The sequence below is a fragment of the Protomyctophum bolini genome, assembly GCF_963924005.1.
Source record: "Protomyctophum bolini genome assembly, chromosome: 22".
NCBI lineage: Eukaryota > Metazoa > Chordata > Actinopteri > Myctophiformes > Myctophidae > Protomyctophum > Protomyctophum bolini.
In genome coordinates, this window is record NC_137883.1 from 18,678,134 (window position 1) to 18,696,764 (window position 18,631).

The 18,631-nt window shown below is 41.2% G+C and overlaps 1 protein-coding gene across 1 annotated transcript in view; it reads right to left on the minus strand.

The window, feature by feature from the left end:
- ric1 (RIC1 homolog, RAB6A GEF complex partner 1) overlaps positions 1-18,631 on the minus strand; it is a 56,032-nt gene extending 37,401 nt beyond the window's left edge. Inside the window, exons 1-2 of the mRNA XM_080756436.1 lie at positions 17,940-18,631; positions 11,633-11,740 (exon numbers count right to left, since the gene is read on the minus strand). Of these exons, the coding sequence (XP_080612562.1) occupies positions 11,633-11,740; positions 17,940-18,080 (249 nt within the window). The 5' untranslated portion in view covers positions 18,081-18,631. The remainder of the gene's footprint in view (positions 1-11,632; positions 11,741-17,939) is intronic.

Sequence of the window (18,631 nt, forward strand, 5' to 3'; positions counted from 1 at the left end):
ACTAATACAGTGTGTGATAGGAGAGTTAAAGTCACTTTGGAAGTTTGGAGGCAATGCTAGGAACTATAGTAGCACAGAGACAAACACTACAAGAGCATGCAGTGGTGACAATAATCAGCTACATCATATTGGGGGCTGTAGGAAAGCACACCTTTGTCTGGTAATTCAGACTTTAAAATGATTAGATTGAAGTCGTCTGGTCTGCTCCTCCTCATTATCACATTCGAGCACATTGTTCCTGGGTTCATTCAAGGAAGCTCTGAGAAGGAAGGGAAGTGGTCATGTGACTGGGCTGCGCCATGACACTTTCATGGGAGCCAAACTCACACCGGAAGTGAAATGAATACATGGCAGTGAATGGAGCCGGTACATGTAAATAAAGTGATTACTTTACAAAAGGTCTCAATTGTTCATAAATAATATTTGTTCATGAGCTGGTCACTGAGCTCTCATTGACTCCAGTGCATTCTGCCAAACTTCCGGGTAGTTTGGCTCCCATGAAAGTGTCATGGCGCAGCCCAGTCACGTGACCACTTCCCTTCCTTCTCAGAGCTTCCTTGGGTTCATTACAGAGGTGGAGGCAACAGATGGCTCATCCCTATCTAGAAATTCTAAACAAGGCCTCTAAACAAGAAGAAAGCAAGGCACTGCCACTGAGGAAAAACACAGCATTTAACCTAATTTAATCCCATTTCATTTGACTACCTCTACTGTCAAAGGGAACCCCTTTTGGGGTTCTTGTTGCTGTACAGTATATAGCAAAATAACATTTTTGAAATAAATATTTATCAGTATTTAGAAGGTGTTTTTAGAATCGGCCTTAGTCCTAAATGGGTTACAATTTCAAACTGGTGACAATTTGAAATGCTATGAAAACAGCAGAGGGAGTGTAAATGAAAAGAGCATAAGAGAATACATTTTGAAGAGAAAGAAAATACTGGTATTGTGTAAGAGAAATAACAAAACAAATGTATTTTCCTTTATATGTCTGTAAAATAATTTTGTGTTAAAAGAACAATGTGAAAAATCGTATCGTGAACGTACGGTAGTATCGTAATCCGAATCGTATCTCTAGTTGAGTGAATAGTTTTCATACTTAGCAGATTTCCATGCACATTAATTGAAGTGAAGGAAATACTGTGTGTACTGTACAAAGAACTGTCGTCTGGCAAACATTAACTCTAGTCTGGTTGGTTCTCTCATAGTCTTGCCCAATGCACACTACTATATGTAAACTGAATGAGTTGCTCTATGAATACTACTTACTTAACCTTTCTCTAGTTATGCCTATTGCTTTTACAAAGCATTTTGTTCATTGAACAGTTTCTCTCTCTAGTCTCCACCAGTATGCATTGTATACAAGAGATTTTTCCAGCAAATCACTTACACAAACACTGTTTTTATTAAGCTTTCTTTTTTTTTTAAAGATAGAACAAGTATTTGTTCATAGAAGTAAAGTATGCACCATGGTACCATCACTGTCAAAGAGTCAAGGGTCACGGTAAAGTGACGCTTTTCATTCACAATCATGGGACCAGATAACAATGCAGGCCTTCTGCCAATTGTAGGGTGACGTGATGTGGACAGTAAGAAATATACCAGCATTCAAGACCGCCGTCCGCTTCCACAGGACACCAAAATTAATTCATTGCGGTAAATCGCATGCATTTCAAGCGAGTGGGAACTGGGTGGGAACTATTAAGCCACACAGCCTTTTTAAGGCAACCTAAATGCAATTTATAATATTCTGTATTTGTATCCTTTCTTTGCATAAAACTGTTGAATGACTTGAGCTCTGCTCCAGTGTTACATTGTTTCTGAGAAACTGTCTGCCAATTTAATGATTTTGCAATTGCATAATTTACTACAAAACAGGTTACATCACATCACCGCAAATAGTTCATACCACAGTAATCTCTCAAAACAGATTACAGTAGAAGTAGATCTAGGGGGCCCAGTCACCACCCTGGGGGCTTGGGAGCATCCATCGTCTCCGGGAGGTGGAACTCAAGGTGACTCTGCTTTGACAGTGGGAGAGAGAACTTGGGTGACACCGCCTGTCTGACGGGGTGCCTCCTATCGGCATAACCACCGCTCCCCCAGTCTGAAGATGCAGCCACGGGAGAGAAATGCCGTTCTGGAGCGCGGTGCTCCTGCTCTAAGCTCACCACTCAAGGAGTGCCTCCGCCCCATATGCTGCAGAGAAGGTGAGGTTGAATTTATGTTTTTCAGCGTTTATGTTGAATGTGTTGCTGCCACGGGAAGATTGGCTTAACCCGTGAGGAGCTTGTTATACTAATGGTGCAGGAAATCGAGTCATATAGCTGCTTTTGCCCTCCGTTCAGTTGTGCTGGTATCGCACTAATTTTGATATGATGCAGTGGTGCTGTGATGGCACCGTTCGTATTTCTGTAATCCATAACCTTATACAGATGAGGGTGGACAAGAAATGTAGTGAAATGTTTTGGTTGGCCGTGTTGTGGTGTGTGCAAACTCCGGAGGCTGGCACCCATGTTCAGTATGTATTGTGGAGAAAGCGTCTAGGCGTACAAGTTAAGTGATTGTGGATCTAATCAAATTTAGTGATCATGTAATCGAGCAGATTCATCCTTGGATATCTTTTTTTTTTTCGCACTAAAAAGGTTGATATTGTGAAGGGTGGTGCTCTGAATGTACTGTGATTGATCTGTCATGTGGTTTTGCTTGAACCATATTGGTCTGTGTAGTGATTTAACTAGTTCTAACGTGAGACGGGTTATTTGGCATAACACTACATACCGATCTGAACCAGTTTGATGTTGGGCATATGAAAGTTTCGTAACAGTAGATTACAGTGCTAACAGTAGAATCTGTCAGCACTACTGCCCTTAACATGTTGGTTGTTAGTAGGAATAAACACAGAAGCACCCGGGGACGAAGTGGGCTAAGAAAGGGAAGGAGGCAAGGTGCCAAATCGAGCTCCTGTTTCTTTTTTTTAATTTAAACTTTATCCCACAATTTTGTAACCCCTTTTTCACCCCTGTGTCAATTATCTAATGTGATTCTGGGCTCTACACACACTCCGCCAACCTAGTCCCCATATATGGGGGGCATGGGCAGAGCAACGGACTTGAACTCATGCTTCCTTCATGCCTGAGTGTCCAAGTTGCTCCTTTACACCTGACAGGGGGGAGTTTCCCTGGTTGGACGTAGCGCGTGGAAGCAACACGTTATTCCAACCAGTTCCTTTCCCCTCAGTCAGGCGCCCCGGCTGGCCAGGGGGAGGCAGTTTAGTGAAACTCCACACAGAAAGGCCCTTTCGCCAACCCCGGAGGAGGAAACACGCCGCCAGCACCCCCAGCGTCCCGAGGACCCAGGACCTTCTAGCTGTGAGGCGACAGCACTACCAACTGTGCCACCGTGCCCCTTCGAGCTCCTGTTTCTAATAACATCGTGTCACTAGACACTGGTCTGTGTTCCTAAATCACCTGTGTGAGCCGGTCTATCTTTTGTTGTTTTTAGTTTCGCCAGTCGCTACAAGTTGGAATAAAAGATGGATATACCAAACAAACTATTCCAAGAGGTACTTGAAGAAACTTGTCGGATTCATACGCCGCATCAAGGCTTTTATTGGGTAGGCCCTAACATTATGATGCCCTTGATCGCTGGGAATTATTTTGGGTAATTCTGATTTGTCTGTTTGGGGGTTTTGGCCTGATGACTACAAAGCTTACTACGTACAACATGACGTAAGTTACCATCCTCTCCCATCCGGATCATAAACCAGAAAATGGTATGCCTCCCAGGCTATGTTTCTATAGGTGCCTGCAGAGGCAAAAACAAAGGATACCCCTCAATCCCCGATACCACAGAGATCTGGGAAGGACACAGGGCTATGCATATGTATACTATACATACTATGCAATGATAGAATAGCTGATCTATACTTATGATTGAGAAAAATTCTCTCTTAGCTCCTGCCACACAAGCAACACCTTAAACTCACACACATGCACAAACAGACAACACCCGTCCTCTAAAGACAAAGTTAACCTTGGTTTAGTAGGGTGATTACATTCGCCCCTGGGGTTGGAGGATGGGTGGGTGTGAGCTACCAAACATCTGGAAAACAGCTGGCAGTTGCAGTGAGAACTACGGACTGCCTGGGAAAATTTGGAGTTTATTGCAGCGTATTCCCTTCTCAAAGTCTCCACAACCATATTAGAAAATAGAATACTGGCCAGGTTTATAATAAAGTTATTTTTTTCTTTGGAACAAATACTAGCTAACTAGTGAGAGGAACACATACTGTAGCTATTAAAACAAGGCTTGGGTATTAAAACGTGACTGGATATTTATCAACATAATTACCACAGCTTAGTTAGGAGTCACTATCAAAATGTAACAAGTCATACTTGTTACAGAAGGACAAAAGGATCAAGCAAAGAATGTGAATGCAATACTGGTATTCCATTTGCAGTAGAACAGTTGTTCACTTCTCAAATTCTCTAAATACACTGTGTGTTTGAGGCTTTGAGCCCAGTATATGGGAGCAAGGTATGGGAACAGGGTCAACACCAGCCTCCTGTCTCATGCTATGTCTCTGGAATGTAAATTCTGCAGCTCAAGTGATCTGTGTTTTACCCTCTGTGGTTATGAGGCCAAAGAGTGGCAATGGTCAAACAGTCGTGGTTGACTGGTTGGCTGGCAAGCAACTTACAAACAGTGAAAACAGCAGTCATACATTTCTTTGCAAGCTGCCAATAAACAATACAGATATTTAAACCATGGCAATGAACGAATATTTAGCCATAGAGACAGCTGTGGAAAACCACTGCAACTGTAAAACTAAAAAAACAAGAAAACAATAGGAAAAAATCTACGTCCAGGCTTCTGTAAATAAACAATACATTGTAAGACAGGTGTCATTGTAATTTGATATAGACTGATTACCAGTAAGACGCGCAAACGCGGGAAGCGAACACAGCTCGTACATATTTGGGTTTTGGATGTATAGCTGCTTTGGGGACTCCTTATATGGTTATGGCTGAGTCATGGTGACGTAATCACTCAGCTCTATATATGGGCACAAAAGCGGGACAGACACACAGACAGACACACAGACATGATCTGCTAGGTCTCATAGTAAGAGTCATGGTGACGTAATCACTCAGCTCCATATATGGGCACAAAAGCGGGACAGACACACAGACAGACACACAGACATGATCTGCTAGGTCTCATAGTAAGTGCTCACTGCGTTCGCAACAATTTAGTCCATACATACATGTTGACCCATATGTTGATCCATATGTTGATCCTTCCCCATCCATCCTTCCTTTTCGATGTCTCCCTTTTGACTGATACCTGTCCATTTAAACTCTAGACGGGCCTGCCCCAAAGTTATTTTTTCAGCCGCGCCCAGGCAGATGTGTGCACAAACCACAAATTGAAACAATCCTTCATCTATAAATGTCCTGTTTGATTTAGACATGATATGTCACTAGTGGCAATAATGCCAAGAAATCAGTGCAGAGCGCAAAATCCACAAACTGTTCATGTTCTGCAGGATTTAATCATTTTGCCAACTGATTTCTGGAAATCAAGGTATTCTCTCTGTGAACCCTAACCTAACCCTAACCCTAAAATCTCTGTGACAGGGGGGGCTTGAGGCCCAAAACCGTAAAATCCATTGAACTAAGAATACAAATAATCTATAAAAAATAAATGAATATCTAAAGTCAGGAAAGGAGGAAAAAAAACTGCTCACAGGGCAAATCAAGGATCGTTAAATAGGAAGCGTATCAGACTTATCAGGGACTAAAGGATTACATGTGCATGAAAGCTTCCTTTGAATTACAGCTGCAGCCCACGTTCACATGCGGCCAACGTCTTATGCAATGATGTTCTGCACTGCACTAGAATGATAGATCTGGTGTAGCCTTTGTAGTGAATGGGTGATGAACTGCACAAATCAGCACGCTTGAGCTCTATAAACACGCTGCACTGTTGCAAGGGGAAGCACATCCCCACAGGACGTCTCAACACGTCAGAACCAAACTGTGTCAACATGGATCCTCGGGAGCGAGAGAATGCGTTCTCTGGTATTTATAACTTATGCACCTGTTCCCTGTTGCACTGTTGTGTCTTGTGTGCATGGCTCAATTTGTAAAAAAAAAAAAGAAGAAAAACAGAGGGAAGGGGGTACATTTCTTCAACCAATTAACCTCTATATTTGCCTTAGTTCCCAATAAAATTGTGCAATTTTATAGAGGGTATGCGCATGCATAAAGTCAGGCAAATGGCAGATTTTGGATTCTGTTTCGATGTATGGTCTGTCAAGGCCAGAAAGTAGAGGAATTGCCATGTACTAAATGACCAGAAGCAGCGATAATAAACATATCTCTCCTTGCAATTAAAATAAAAAATGACCAGAGAGTGGGAGGTATGAAAAGCAGAGGCATCGCATGGATTGGCCCCCTTTCGCCCATAGCCAAATGAACCCCGGCTGGTTATGCCTGGAGGTGGAGCGCAGTCCGAGTTATGTGTATTCCCAGACACATTCATAGCATTCATTCATGTGTACTTGAGCTTACTGTGAGAGGTATAGCTGGAAGGAGGGACGGAAAGAAAGAAAGAGTGAAAGAATAGAGGCCAGGCATCTTCTAGGACGTTTTTAGTTACATTCATCGATTATACAAAGCAGAGTTCAAGACCAGATAATACTGTCTTACTTAAGGGGTTAACCCCATCTTTCTTCTATCTTGAATCATGTCATTTACATGTTCCATACAGGTTCCACAATAGACTGCTCTAAGCGAGGTAGACTTTCCAGAACAGGAATTTCATATTTATTTAACAACACTTCACAAGTTGTGTAGGGCAATATTCAAAACTCTTCCCAAGGATTCTTTGCACATGTTTTGCACATGCCTGTGTGTGCGTCTGTGCATGCATGCGTAGAAGACTCTGGGCCAGCACATGATGTGTCAGCAGAATGACTACAGAAGTGTTTTGGGAGAAACACTTGCCGTGTTCTTCCACACCAAATCCTAGCTAGCTCATGTCCAAATACCAGTAACAGTGCCTGGGCAGACCAGAGATAAAGAATAGCTAATGTGGGTACATGATGAAACCCAGATAAATAAGCGGTGCTGTGCAAAACAGCTTGGACGCTAAAAGCTCAGACTGTATGCAAACTTGTGCATCTGCACAATATAAATACACAATTTTAGATTATTTTCCATCCCAGATGCTGTATGCTACGGAGTCAATCCTGTGTGTGTGTGTGTGTGTGTGTGTGCGCGCATATCATCATTTAAGGGTGCACCAAATCAAACAAATCTTTTTTTATTAAAAGATAATTCTTCTATCGATCTTCTACCATATATCCAGAGCGGGAGGTGACAGTTCCAGCAAAGGCCATATTAGCTACTTCTACACAGGGGATCCCAAAAGCTGAATTCCAATACCACAAATCTCGGCCAATAGCTCACTCACACTCACTCCAGAATGGAAGTGTTAAAGACTTTTTTTCAGGATGAATAATATCAGAGCGAAAGTCAGGGCAAGACAAAACATTATCGACCTTAGGTCATATCAATGCACACTGCCGCCGAATATTGCATCCGTATAAAAAGTTTTTGGACCGGGGTCGATTTGATCAGTTTTCGCAGCTGTCTTTCACATAGCTAGACATGGTCTTTCACCCTTTGAGCAGTGCTGTGTCCTTCCTGACCAACATGATCTCCGCTGAGAAGAATCTATCTAGTTGAAGAAGAGAACGTACTTCATGAAATGCCCGACTGGGTGTGAAAATAGGCAGCAGCGCACGCAACACAATGATCAAGGTCGCTCTTTATGGGAGAGAGAGAGAGAGAGAGATTATTTTCTCCAATTTATTCTATATGACATAATTATCACAGGGAATGTCCTCATTAACTCAAACATATCTTGAAATGTCAATGAAAGGAGTGCTTTATTGGCTTCCTCGTTGAGAGAATAAAGAATTTAATCTAATGTATCTCTTTACTTTAGTAGTCTTTATTAGCCTATACATTGATTTAAGAGTTGTTGGCCATTTGACTGTTACTATATTACACACACACACACACACGTGGAAGAATACAGAGCGAGAGAAAAAGATAGAAAAACATGGTGCATGCATCGAATCAACTTCTAGTGAAGCAGGGACCCACTGTGTAGATTATTCCTGTGATAATTATATGACATGTCATTCAAAATTGGAGAAGATAAGTTAATTATCTCTCTCTCTCTCTCTCTCTCTCTCTCTCTCTAATAATGAACAACCTTGATTCAATAATCATTGTGTTGCGTGCGCTGCTGCCTATTTTCACAGTCATAAAGTACTTTCTCTTCAACTAGATGATTAACATGAAAACTTCTCAATGGAGATCATGTTAGTCTGGAACGATACAGCACCGTTCAAAGGGTGAAAGACAATGTCTAGCTATGATAAAGACAGCTGGTCCACTCCATTTCGTTCTGCAAAAGCATTGCTACGAATATAAATGATACGCATCGCACTCAGTGTGCAAGGAAGTTTTGTGTGACGCAAAAAAGCAGCGAAAATCGCTGTCTATGTGCAAACTGCAAACTTTAGGCCACGTATTTAAAGACCGCCATGTGATATGTGAAATCCACAAGATGGTCACATATTTTGACAGGTCACCAATTTCATCGTAACACCACCATTGACCAAGTGTGAATGAGCGAGTGGCTGAGATTTGGGATATTGGAAATTGGCACAAGGCATTCCAAGAGTGGACATATGATCATCACATCATTAGCTTGTACATTAGCTATTTTGTACATGGAAAAAGTGGTTACTCAAGATATTTTTTTAATAAAAAACTAAAATACAATATTCCAAAAATGTGTTGTTCACATGGCTAGTGGTATGCTGACTCGTCTCAGCCACTTGCCACTCAATGAGAAACTTCCTTCACTCACTCAGCTTGGGTACTGACTGACTATTCACAATTTGAATTATTAAGAGACATGTGGTCAAATGGAGCCGGTTCTGGGAGCTGAATAATAAAAAAGCTCAATATCACATAATTATTACCCGACTGACCTGACAATGGGTCTTTATCGAAGACGAGTTATTTTGGTGGTACAATAAATTTAGATACATTATAAATAAATGCTTCAGTTCTTGCAGATAAAGAAGTGATAACATTTTAGAGACACTGCAAGGTCAATTTGTATCTATCATAGTCATACTTGCAGCCAACACTAATGTCCCCTATAGGTTATGACGAATAGCAGGTTCAGTCTAGCCACCAACATTCCATTTTCATCATCTGCTTCAACTTTTGGAGAAGCAGGCACAGCATCTGTCAACTGGCCCAAATCAGACGGACGTAGATATACACAAAAGATTCATACACGGCCCGGCCTGCCGGCCCGCCGGTCCAGGCACCTTAGGGTGCAATGCCGGCCTGGCAGCGTGTCACGGGTTCGAGTCCCGACCCATCTCTCTCACCATTTTTACTGTCCTATCAATAAAAGGCACCAGCTCAGTGGCCTTGTGGTTAGTGTCCGCCCTGAGACTGGGAGGTTGGGGTTCCACCCCCGGCCGGGTCATACCAAAGACTCTAAAAATGGGACCCAATGCCTCCCTGCTTGACACTCAGCATCAAGGGTTGGATTAGGGGTCCCTGCGACATATAGCGTCATGTCCAGGGGGTTGTACATTAAGCTGCCTCACGCTACAGAAACAGGAGATGGGCCTCATGGCTCGGCAAGGCTAGTATCAATAAAAGGCATAAAAGCTATGAAAAAAAAACATTTATACACATACACAGGTGTGATTGAATCCCCCTGAATGACGCATCAATGCAGTCTCTTAGGATGCAATGCATACTCAGAAACATGCATACTTGATACAATGCCAATAACATTTTACGTTTGGTACACAGGTTAGATCATCCACAGCTTTGATCATCCACAGCTGTGACACCAGATGTAACTTGCAATACAAGGTACGGTTCAGCCATTACTGTGATTTCACCCTCATAAAAGCACATGTCAATGCGGAAGAGAGCATTCTTTATATGTCTGCTGTCTGGAAGAAACCACTATAGCTCCAAAATGTTCATTATTCAGGAAATGAAAAAACCTTTTTAATATTAATATATTCATTGGTTCACTATTTTTTTTAAACAACACAGACATAAAGGGTGTTGGCGCTGATTTATGAAAAATAATAATAGATGGCTAAACGGGTGCAGTTGAGTTTCTTCCAGACAGCTACTATATATTATTTGTGGACATGTAACTTACATGTTGGGTCAGGTGTGTGCCGTGCAGTGTATCCGAGACATGACTGTGATAATCCTTAAATAAACAGCAGTAAGCCCAAGATATATCAAACTTCACCGACTCGATTTTTGTTTACAAAATGCTGATTGGATAAGATGTATTCTCCTCATCCGTCTTTAGAATAGCTGAAGTAGCCAGATCCTTTTATACCGCTGTATTGCCTTCCAAGGCATAGGACACACATATTTACCTATGCTGCAAATTAGCCTCAGGGTTGTAAAGGTTTTTTTCCCCGACTGTGTACAATGTTTTGTTATTTACATTTATAGCCGGTATTTTTTCAGACATTAGTACTTGGTGCCACTCCAATATACAGAAACCTTGAGGGACAAGTGTGCACTTGTCTGTCAGTTTACCAGTGCACTGTTTAGGAACTACTGAGTTAGATCATTAAGCAAAGATAGTTCACCCGAACTGAATAATACTCATAATAATGGTCCATGGATAACTGGTTTCTACAAACTGGCCCCAAGTTGTTATTGCTGCTAAACTGCTGCTAAGCTGCAGATAATAGTGAAATTGGAGCCTGAAATCCATATCTATCCTAGGCCACAAAGAACGTACACCTAATTTTCCCAGACATTAAGGTCAGATTCACACCTAATACTTCGGTAGACTCAATGCAAATGTTTCTATCTCTTCATTAGACCACGTGTGTCCATGGGACATCATTACGTGTCGCTGCGTAATAATGCCTTCTCTTTCCTTCTCGTGTGCCAAATACCAACTTCTTCATCCCACAATGGTACATTCACTCCCTATGTTTAATGCGATTGCATTCACACCTGTGGTGATCCGCACTCTGCTGCGTTTTGAAGCGAAGTAAAAACCCAGTTTTTTGGCAGAGTAGAATGTGGCTCTTTGGTGCGCATTAGGATTTGATTGAGCCTTCACAACTGCCACTCGAAGCGCACTTTCCGACAATGTGCAGCAGGATTCATTTTAATCGCAGTAAAGCTTTCTGGTGTGAATATGACCGAAGTCACAGACTCAATTGGCCTTTGCCAGTTGCCACAGTGGTCACAAACCATTGTTTAATCAATGTTTATATTTTTGTATAAAACAATAACGGAAATAACACATCTACAACCAATGGAATGCATTTCTAGATTGTAAATAAGCTATTTTCACAATTTGCTGTAGGATAGACAAAGAATATAGGGCTTAGTCAAGACATGATTTCCATGATAATCAGCAGAGAAAGGAGTAGTAGGTAGGAGTAGGAAAAAAGCATGAGTGTAAAGAAGAGCAGAAATCAAAGTTTGTGGCGCACAGCAAGACAAAAGAATGGTGTACCGGTACTCACCGCCACAGCTATCATGGAGTCATCTGGTTTCCATTCTGCTTGCTGGTAGAAACCAAACTGTGCTGCAGCTTTTGCAGACTCAATATAGCTGACAATCAGGACACTGGGCTGTGGGAGAAAATGAAATACATAATTTAAATGTACACAATTTTAATGCAACTACATAAAGAATAACCACTCATATCACACATAATATAAAGAGGACATATGCTTCAATGGAGACTCCATTCCATACATTATGCACAGGGGTGTACATTCCAATTACATGTTTGTTAACCGCATGTCAAATGAAGATTAGGTGTTACAGCTACAGTTTGACAAACTGAGCTTGCCACTCCAATGCAAGACAAATCCTTGATTTTCTGTGTCTTGACTCTTGCCATCAGCTGGCAAATTGTGATCTATCGAAGGAATGTCTAATGTCTATGGCTACTGAACAGTTAAACGGCTCCTACTAAACATTTACTATTTAAATACTCATCATGTAAACAATTAATATAGTGTATATACAAAATAGATTTCATTGAGAATTTGAGATATTACTTTGTTAAATATATTAAAATGTCTGTCTTAATACAACATTGCTTTTAACAAATATGTGAATGGTGCATTTGCATGAATGCCTGTTACACTGATTTGCTGGTCAGCAACATGCCATTGTGGATCCACTTTCCAGTGAATTGAATGCACACAATGTTGGTTCGTTGGTTCACAAAAAAGAGCAACGTTTGGGTGCGAGTATGTTGTTGATTTAAAAGAAGATTTTGCATGTGTAGGATATGTCCAATGAAACTAGCATATAAGAATTTCACTGGCACTTTGTGCCGGAATCACAACATGGTATGTATGTATGTAAGTATGTGAATCTTCAAGGTGACAGACAAATGCAACTTTTTAGCTTTTGACCCAAAAGAGAAAGGACCTAGGATCTCAGTCTGTCACTTTTTTAATAGTAGCGATTCAGGCCTGGAGCCAGGCTAACCTTTAGAAAATATTTTAAAATAATAATTATTGACAAAATTTAGGAAACAAAAAGTAGTCTGCCGACTCTGCCCCAGCCTGTGTGCTTTCTGGTCTAGAGAGGTGGGTGCTGGCGAAAACAGCCGCTGGAAACTATTGGTTCACCAATCTGAGCGCACATAAAATGAGCCTGGGTACCGAGGCTAAACATAAAGCAACGGAACATTCACTCGTGACCCACAGACATTTATCGGCGACCCACAAATGGGTCCCAACCCACTGTTATGGAAACAGTGCTCTAGAGCAAAGACAGCATCAAATAAACTAGGATTTGTTTAGTTGACACTTAATATTAAATAATTAGAAAGAAAACATTTATTGCCAATCACTGCTTTCTTGTTGAGCAGTACAGCCTACATATTTGTGGTATGTTTTTTTTATAGGGTGAGCCCTGCAGCAGTCATTTAGTGTTGGTATAATATTTCACAGAACTATTAGCCATTTTAGGATTACCATTTTTCCAACGCACCAGAAACTGTGGGCTGTGGTGTGCAGTCTGTGCACACTGCAAGACAAGAAAAGTACACTAGTCCACAACCTCAAAAGTCCACAACAATCAATTAAAATAACCATGACAAATAGTTATAATGTGTTAAGTGCCCATATTGATTTTCCAGAATCGATTACTTATTTCGTCTGCAGGAAAGGAAGTACCCATGAAAAGCACAATAAGTTAATTGTCAAATGATGGTTATTCTTTCAATTTCAGGAAAGGAAAAGCAAACTATAGGATCAGCATGAAAACTAGGACATACTTGTGAAAGAGCATGATCCCATGCTGCAACTCAAGCCATCTTATATTTATCTCTTCTCTTACCCTCTATCACTGTAATTTTACACCAGCTCCAGTAATTGCACCCCACAGTATCGGTTTCATACAATTAAAACTTGATGGTGCCAAGGAAAACTGTGCACCAGTAAGTCTAGTTAGTACTATTAGGTGTGCATTCTGCATTGGCACTGCCCTCACAATTCAAATCAATTCACCAGGTATGATTTGATTCTTTGCATCTGTGTGTGTGTGTGTGTGTGTGTGTGTGTGTGTGTGTGTGTGTGTGTGTGTGTGTGTGTGTGTGTGTAAGGCTTAAATAATAGTGGGTTATATTCAGATAGTAATCACTGCTATATGACCAAACCTGCAGCTAGGTACTATCCGCATACCCGCCCTGTAGGTATCCTCTTGAGACACAGAGTGAATAGACAGAAATGGTGCCATGTTATAATAATGAGCATTAGTGAGGACCAATTCATGTTACGAGGATAGCCAATCTACAAGTTCACGACAAATTTGTTGCAATGCGACGCAAGCTTGTAGACCGGCTTTTTTTTTAGATTTGAAAATGTTCATCTATAATGACTGACATACCCAAAATATGGACACCAGGTTGAAAGAATGATCTTTATGCAGGGATCTTTATCTCACAGAGTAGTGCAATCCACTTAGTTTAGTCTAGATGATGTTTCATTTCATATCATATTATAAGATCTGCCACTGATATAACTGCCACTCAATCGTATTTCATGGCCATTAGACCAAAAGCACCAGGTCAATATATAGTAGTTACTGTTGCTGCAAAAGTGAGGTCTAGCCAACAGCCCAACACCAACTCGGGATTCTTAGATCGCTGCCCTCCACAATGTCCTATCCAACATCAGGTCAATATATAAAATGAGTTATTTGTCTAAAAGCATGTAAAGTATTGAAATCAAATAAGACAATAATTCTGAGCATAAATCAAATTTAAAAAACCGATTTCTTTCTGTAACCATGTGGCCAATAAATACAAATAAATGATGTACTGATAGCGTACATTTGCCTAATTTACGCAATATTCTTATTGTAATTGTTGTGCAATATATTTTAATGTTATTTTCTTTATTACTAGCTTTTATTTATGCATTCTTCTCTACTGAAAACCACTGTGTGGTTGTTGTTCTGAAAAGTATAACTTAATAGTTTGAGGGATGCTCTCTGGTCGGCCTGGGTGCGAAAACAGTGGCTCAATCATAATTGACATTTATGTAATTTGTCCTTGTTTTTCCATTTCGAATTAACATTGTCAGACGGTCTAGAGCCTGCCTACTGCCTAATATGCCTTCCATGTCTGGTTTGTGCAGCAGTATTATTGCTCCCTGACATTATTGTTCCCAGACATAAATTATGCAGAATCGAGACAAGTAGTGTATATAATATTGCAATTTGTTTTTTGTAACATTCTCACAATAGTATTGTAATTGTTTCTGGGAGCTACTGTAGCCTTCTGCCTGCTCTGGAAGTAGCTCACAGGCAGCTTGGTGGCTTGTCGCAATTATTACATAATCGCCTAATTCCAATTATTTGAGATAATCACAATTATTTGTTTCCATGTTAAAAAAAAATCCATACATTTCCAAACATTTTTCATACATAGCGGAAATAGCAAATCTACAAGCTTACAACACGTCACTTCGTAACTTGTTGTAAACTTGTTGTACATCAACTATTTCCGCTATTGGTGTCATGTACTTGTTTCCTGAAATACACAATACTGTATGTTTTAACATGGCCTTTTTGATATCCTTTCAGAAATCTCAATCACTGAACCCTGCAAATAGGCAGTCAAATATAGATCTACACAGGCACTAGTAGAATTATTGACCAGAGCAAACTCACTCTGTATGTAGATGACACATCTAAGCACGTTACCCCATATGACCTAGAAGACTCACATTTCAACGGAGCTCAAACTGGGAATGCATGCATGGGGGAAACTGTCTTGACCCCTCCTCCCTCATTTCCCATACTATGTAACAACTAGGTCTACCTACATTCACAGGCTCAGTGTAATAATAACTTAACCGCTCTCCCATGAGAGCAGAAGGATTACGTACATACATGCCACACACATACTGTACATGCATGCCATGCACACGAATGACAGTCACATCATGTATTTGGAAATATTACACACACAGAAACACACAATATGGCTCCGTTCCTTATACATCCTCTGCAGTTTCCAATCCATTCAGACAGCCGTGTCTGGGTGGCACGGTGACGGAGCTGAATGGCTACAAGGCTAAGCTGCTGTGTTACACGGATTAGTGATAGCACCTCCACTGAAATGGCCCTGCCAGTGCTGGGCTGCTCGGGGAGAGATGGGATTATAAAGAAGACAAAATACCTTGGGGGAGATGATGGCTGATAATCATGAAGGCACGAAAAAAGGAGATTCTCCACTGACACATGTGTACTGTACTGTATGGTGAAAGTGAAACTATAACTGAGGAAGGTAGCCGAGTATTCAGCATGGCTATCACTCACGCTCGCCAGGTTTACTGGGTGAACAATAATTCTGAACATTGTTAGGGCCATCATTCTTTTGTCCAAATAATAGAATACAAAATGCAAGTAAAAAGGCTTTCATGTACTTGTTGAGACAGACAGACCGTCTAGTCTAGTTATATAGTCTAGTGTTTACGATCTGTGCTGTGCAGCAGTGAATTGTGTGAGTGTGTGTGAGAGAGAGAGAGAGAGAGAGAGAGATGGAGGTGATTCCCTCCACATTCCTGAGAAGGCCATTTTTCCAAGCAAGATGTTGATTCGCCTATTATATTGGCATCCAGTAACATTTCACACAAAACAAATTACATTTTGGGTCCATCTTCAGACAGAGAAATGAGAGAATGCCTGGCTGCTAGTTGTCACACTTGTGACCCCAACACACGCCACATCAGAGAACCAAACAGTGCCCTGTTCAAATAAATGACAAAACTTTAACTTTAATTAATAGATGCAGACTTGACGCATCTATTAATTAAAAAGTGTTCTTACAAGTGATGATCAGATAAATTGATATTTGTTTACTACTCAAGTCTGCGAGAATTCACCTCAGAATTCACCTTCAGATTCGGCACAAACAAGGGACTAAATTCTTTTCGCTCCTATGCGACCAAAATGTGGAACGCCCTACCAACAGTCATTAAGACATGTGAATCCCTTGGCTCCTTCAAAACTGCTCTCAAAGGGCACCTACGGATGGCTGCAATTCGAAACTGGCCTCTGTAAAAGCTGAATTTGTATCTGGATTGTACTATGTTTTTGTATGGACGTGGTGTTGGGTGCCTGCACATATGCACACATGGCATCAACGCATGGTGTTGTGTGCAGGCGCCCTACACTCTGTCTTTGTACTATGGATTGTACTATGTTTTTGTATGGACGTGGTGTTGGGTGCCTGCACATATGCACACATGGCATCAACGCATGGTGTTGTGTGCAGGCGCCCTACACTCTGTCTTTCGTTTTCTTTTCTTTTATCCCCCTGTTCCCCTCACTGTATATATACTTTTTTTCCCTTTTCGCTTCCTATATGATGAATTCCTGTTCTGTTCTTTAACTACATAGAAGTGTCTATTTGTTTGTCTCTAAATGTTTTGATGAATTGAACAATGTGGACCCTGTTGTAAACAAGTGTAAGGCTTAATTGGGTCGTCCACTCACAGTTAACAGTCTTTGTATTGAGTTTGTGCTTGAAATGTACTGTAATTCTGCAAACTGTTAATAAAGATTTCAATCAATCAATCAATCAAAGCACACTTAAACCATTATGTAAAAAAAAAAAAGAAAGAAAAAAAAACCTCTGTTGGGGAATAAGGCTGGTTATTGAAATGAAGATTTGTATAGTGCAAACTATTACTATAGTAGGTATTCCAATCCGGTGTAACGAGCTATGTTGTGACACACGAATACGGATGCTCAAAAAACTACAATGCAAAACAGCCTTCATGTTGATGTGGAGGGGAAGGGGGGTAATACAAGTACCAAGACGTGTCTATGCGTGGAATCCATGGATAGCCACTTAGCCAGGAAAGCAGCGATTGCATGTTATAAAATAGCCCCGATACGTTCCCTCTGTCCCTACAGAATGAGCGTAGGGACTGAGAAACGTATCGGGGCTAGTTAAAAAACAACGCTGCAACAATAAAAGCAGCCGTATTCTATAATATTATATACAGTAGTGAGTGACTGACTGACTGACACTCACTCTCACGTTTCACAGTACAATCAGTGTTCATGTATCCATTTGTAACTGTCTCTGCCAGTGTAGAAAATATGTTTTGGTACATACAAACTTCCAGTTAAATGAAAGCTATAATCCGTAACGTAACTGTATTATTAACACTAACTAAATAAAACTACAGTGAGGATTGTAGTGTGTAACGCCACATATTCCACCCAACGAGAATCATCCCTCCTATCCGGGGGTCTCTCTCTCTCTCTCTCTGTACACAAACAGCTGCTTACCCGACTGAACCAGACGCTGAGCTGAGTCTCTGACAACACGGCGAAGTAGAACCTGTGGGAGCTCGGCTGGACGTGGAAGGGCTCCTCTTCACTCCGCAGGGGACACAGCAGCCTCCGGGGCCAGCCGGTTAGAAAATACATGACGGACAGTAGTCACTGAATGATCCACATCGACACTGGCGATAGTGTCGCAATGCCAGGCGCTGAGCAGAGGTCCGTATTTATCCCCAAAACAAACGGTGCTTTCAGTCCGTGCGGTTCATGAAAGCGCGTGCCGTCGTGTTGAAACAAAAACAAACAAAGCAGGGGATGTGCGGTCCTATGTCGACACTTGGTGGTCCAGCTATCAATCCATGAACGCCTATAGCAAAGAGACCCAAGCTACTGAGCTACGATGCTAGCCAAGAAGCTAGCATTCCCTTGCCAACTTCTAGCCGATGAGCTGTCCAAGGGACGGGGCTATATAATAAGCCCGAAAACAAAGCTCGCAAGGATCTACTAAAACGAACACAGAGCGAAAATGCGTCATGAAACGAACCGGTTGGTCGAATAATTCCCGGTGTTGTTGTTGTTGTATCAGTTCTACAAACAAAGAAAATAACAGCGTTTGTTTTTAATAACGGTAAAGGACTCTGTTTTCTCTCCTGTGTCTCTCACAGACGCCATCTTTACCATGTCTGACTGGCTCAAAT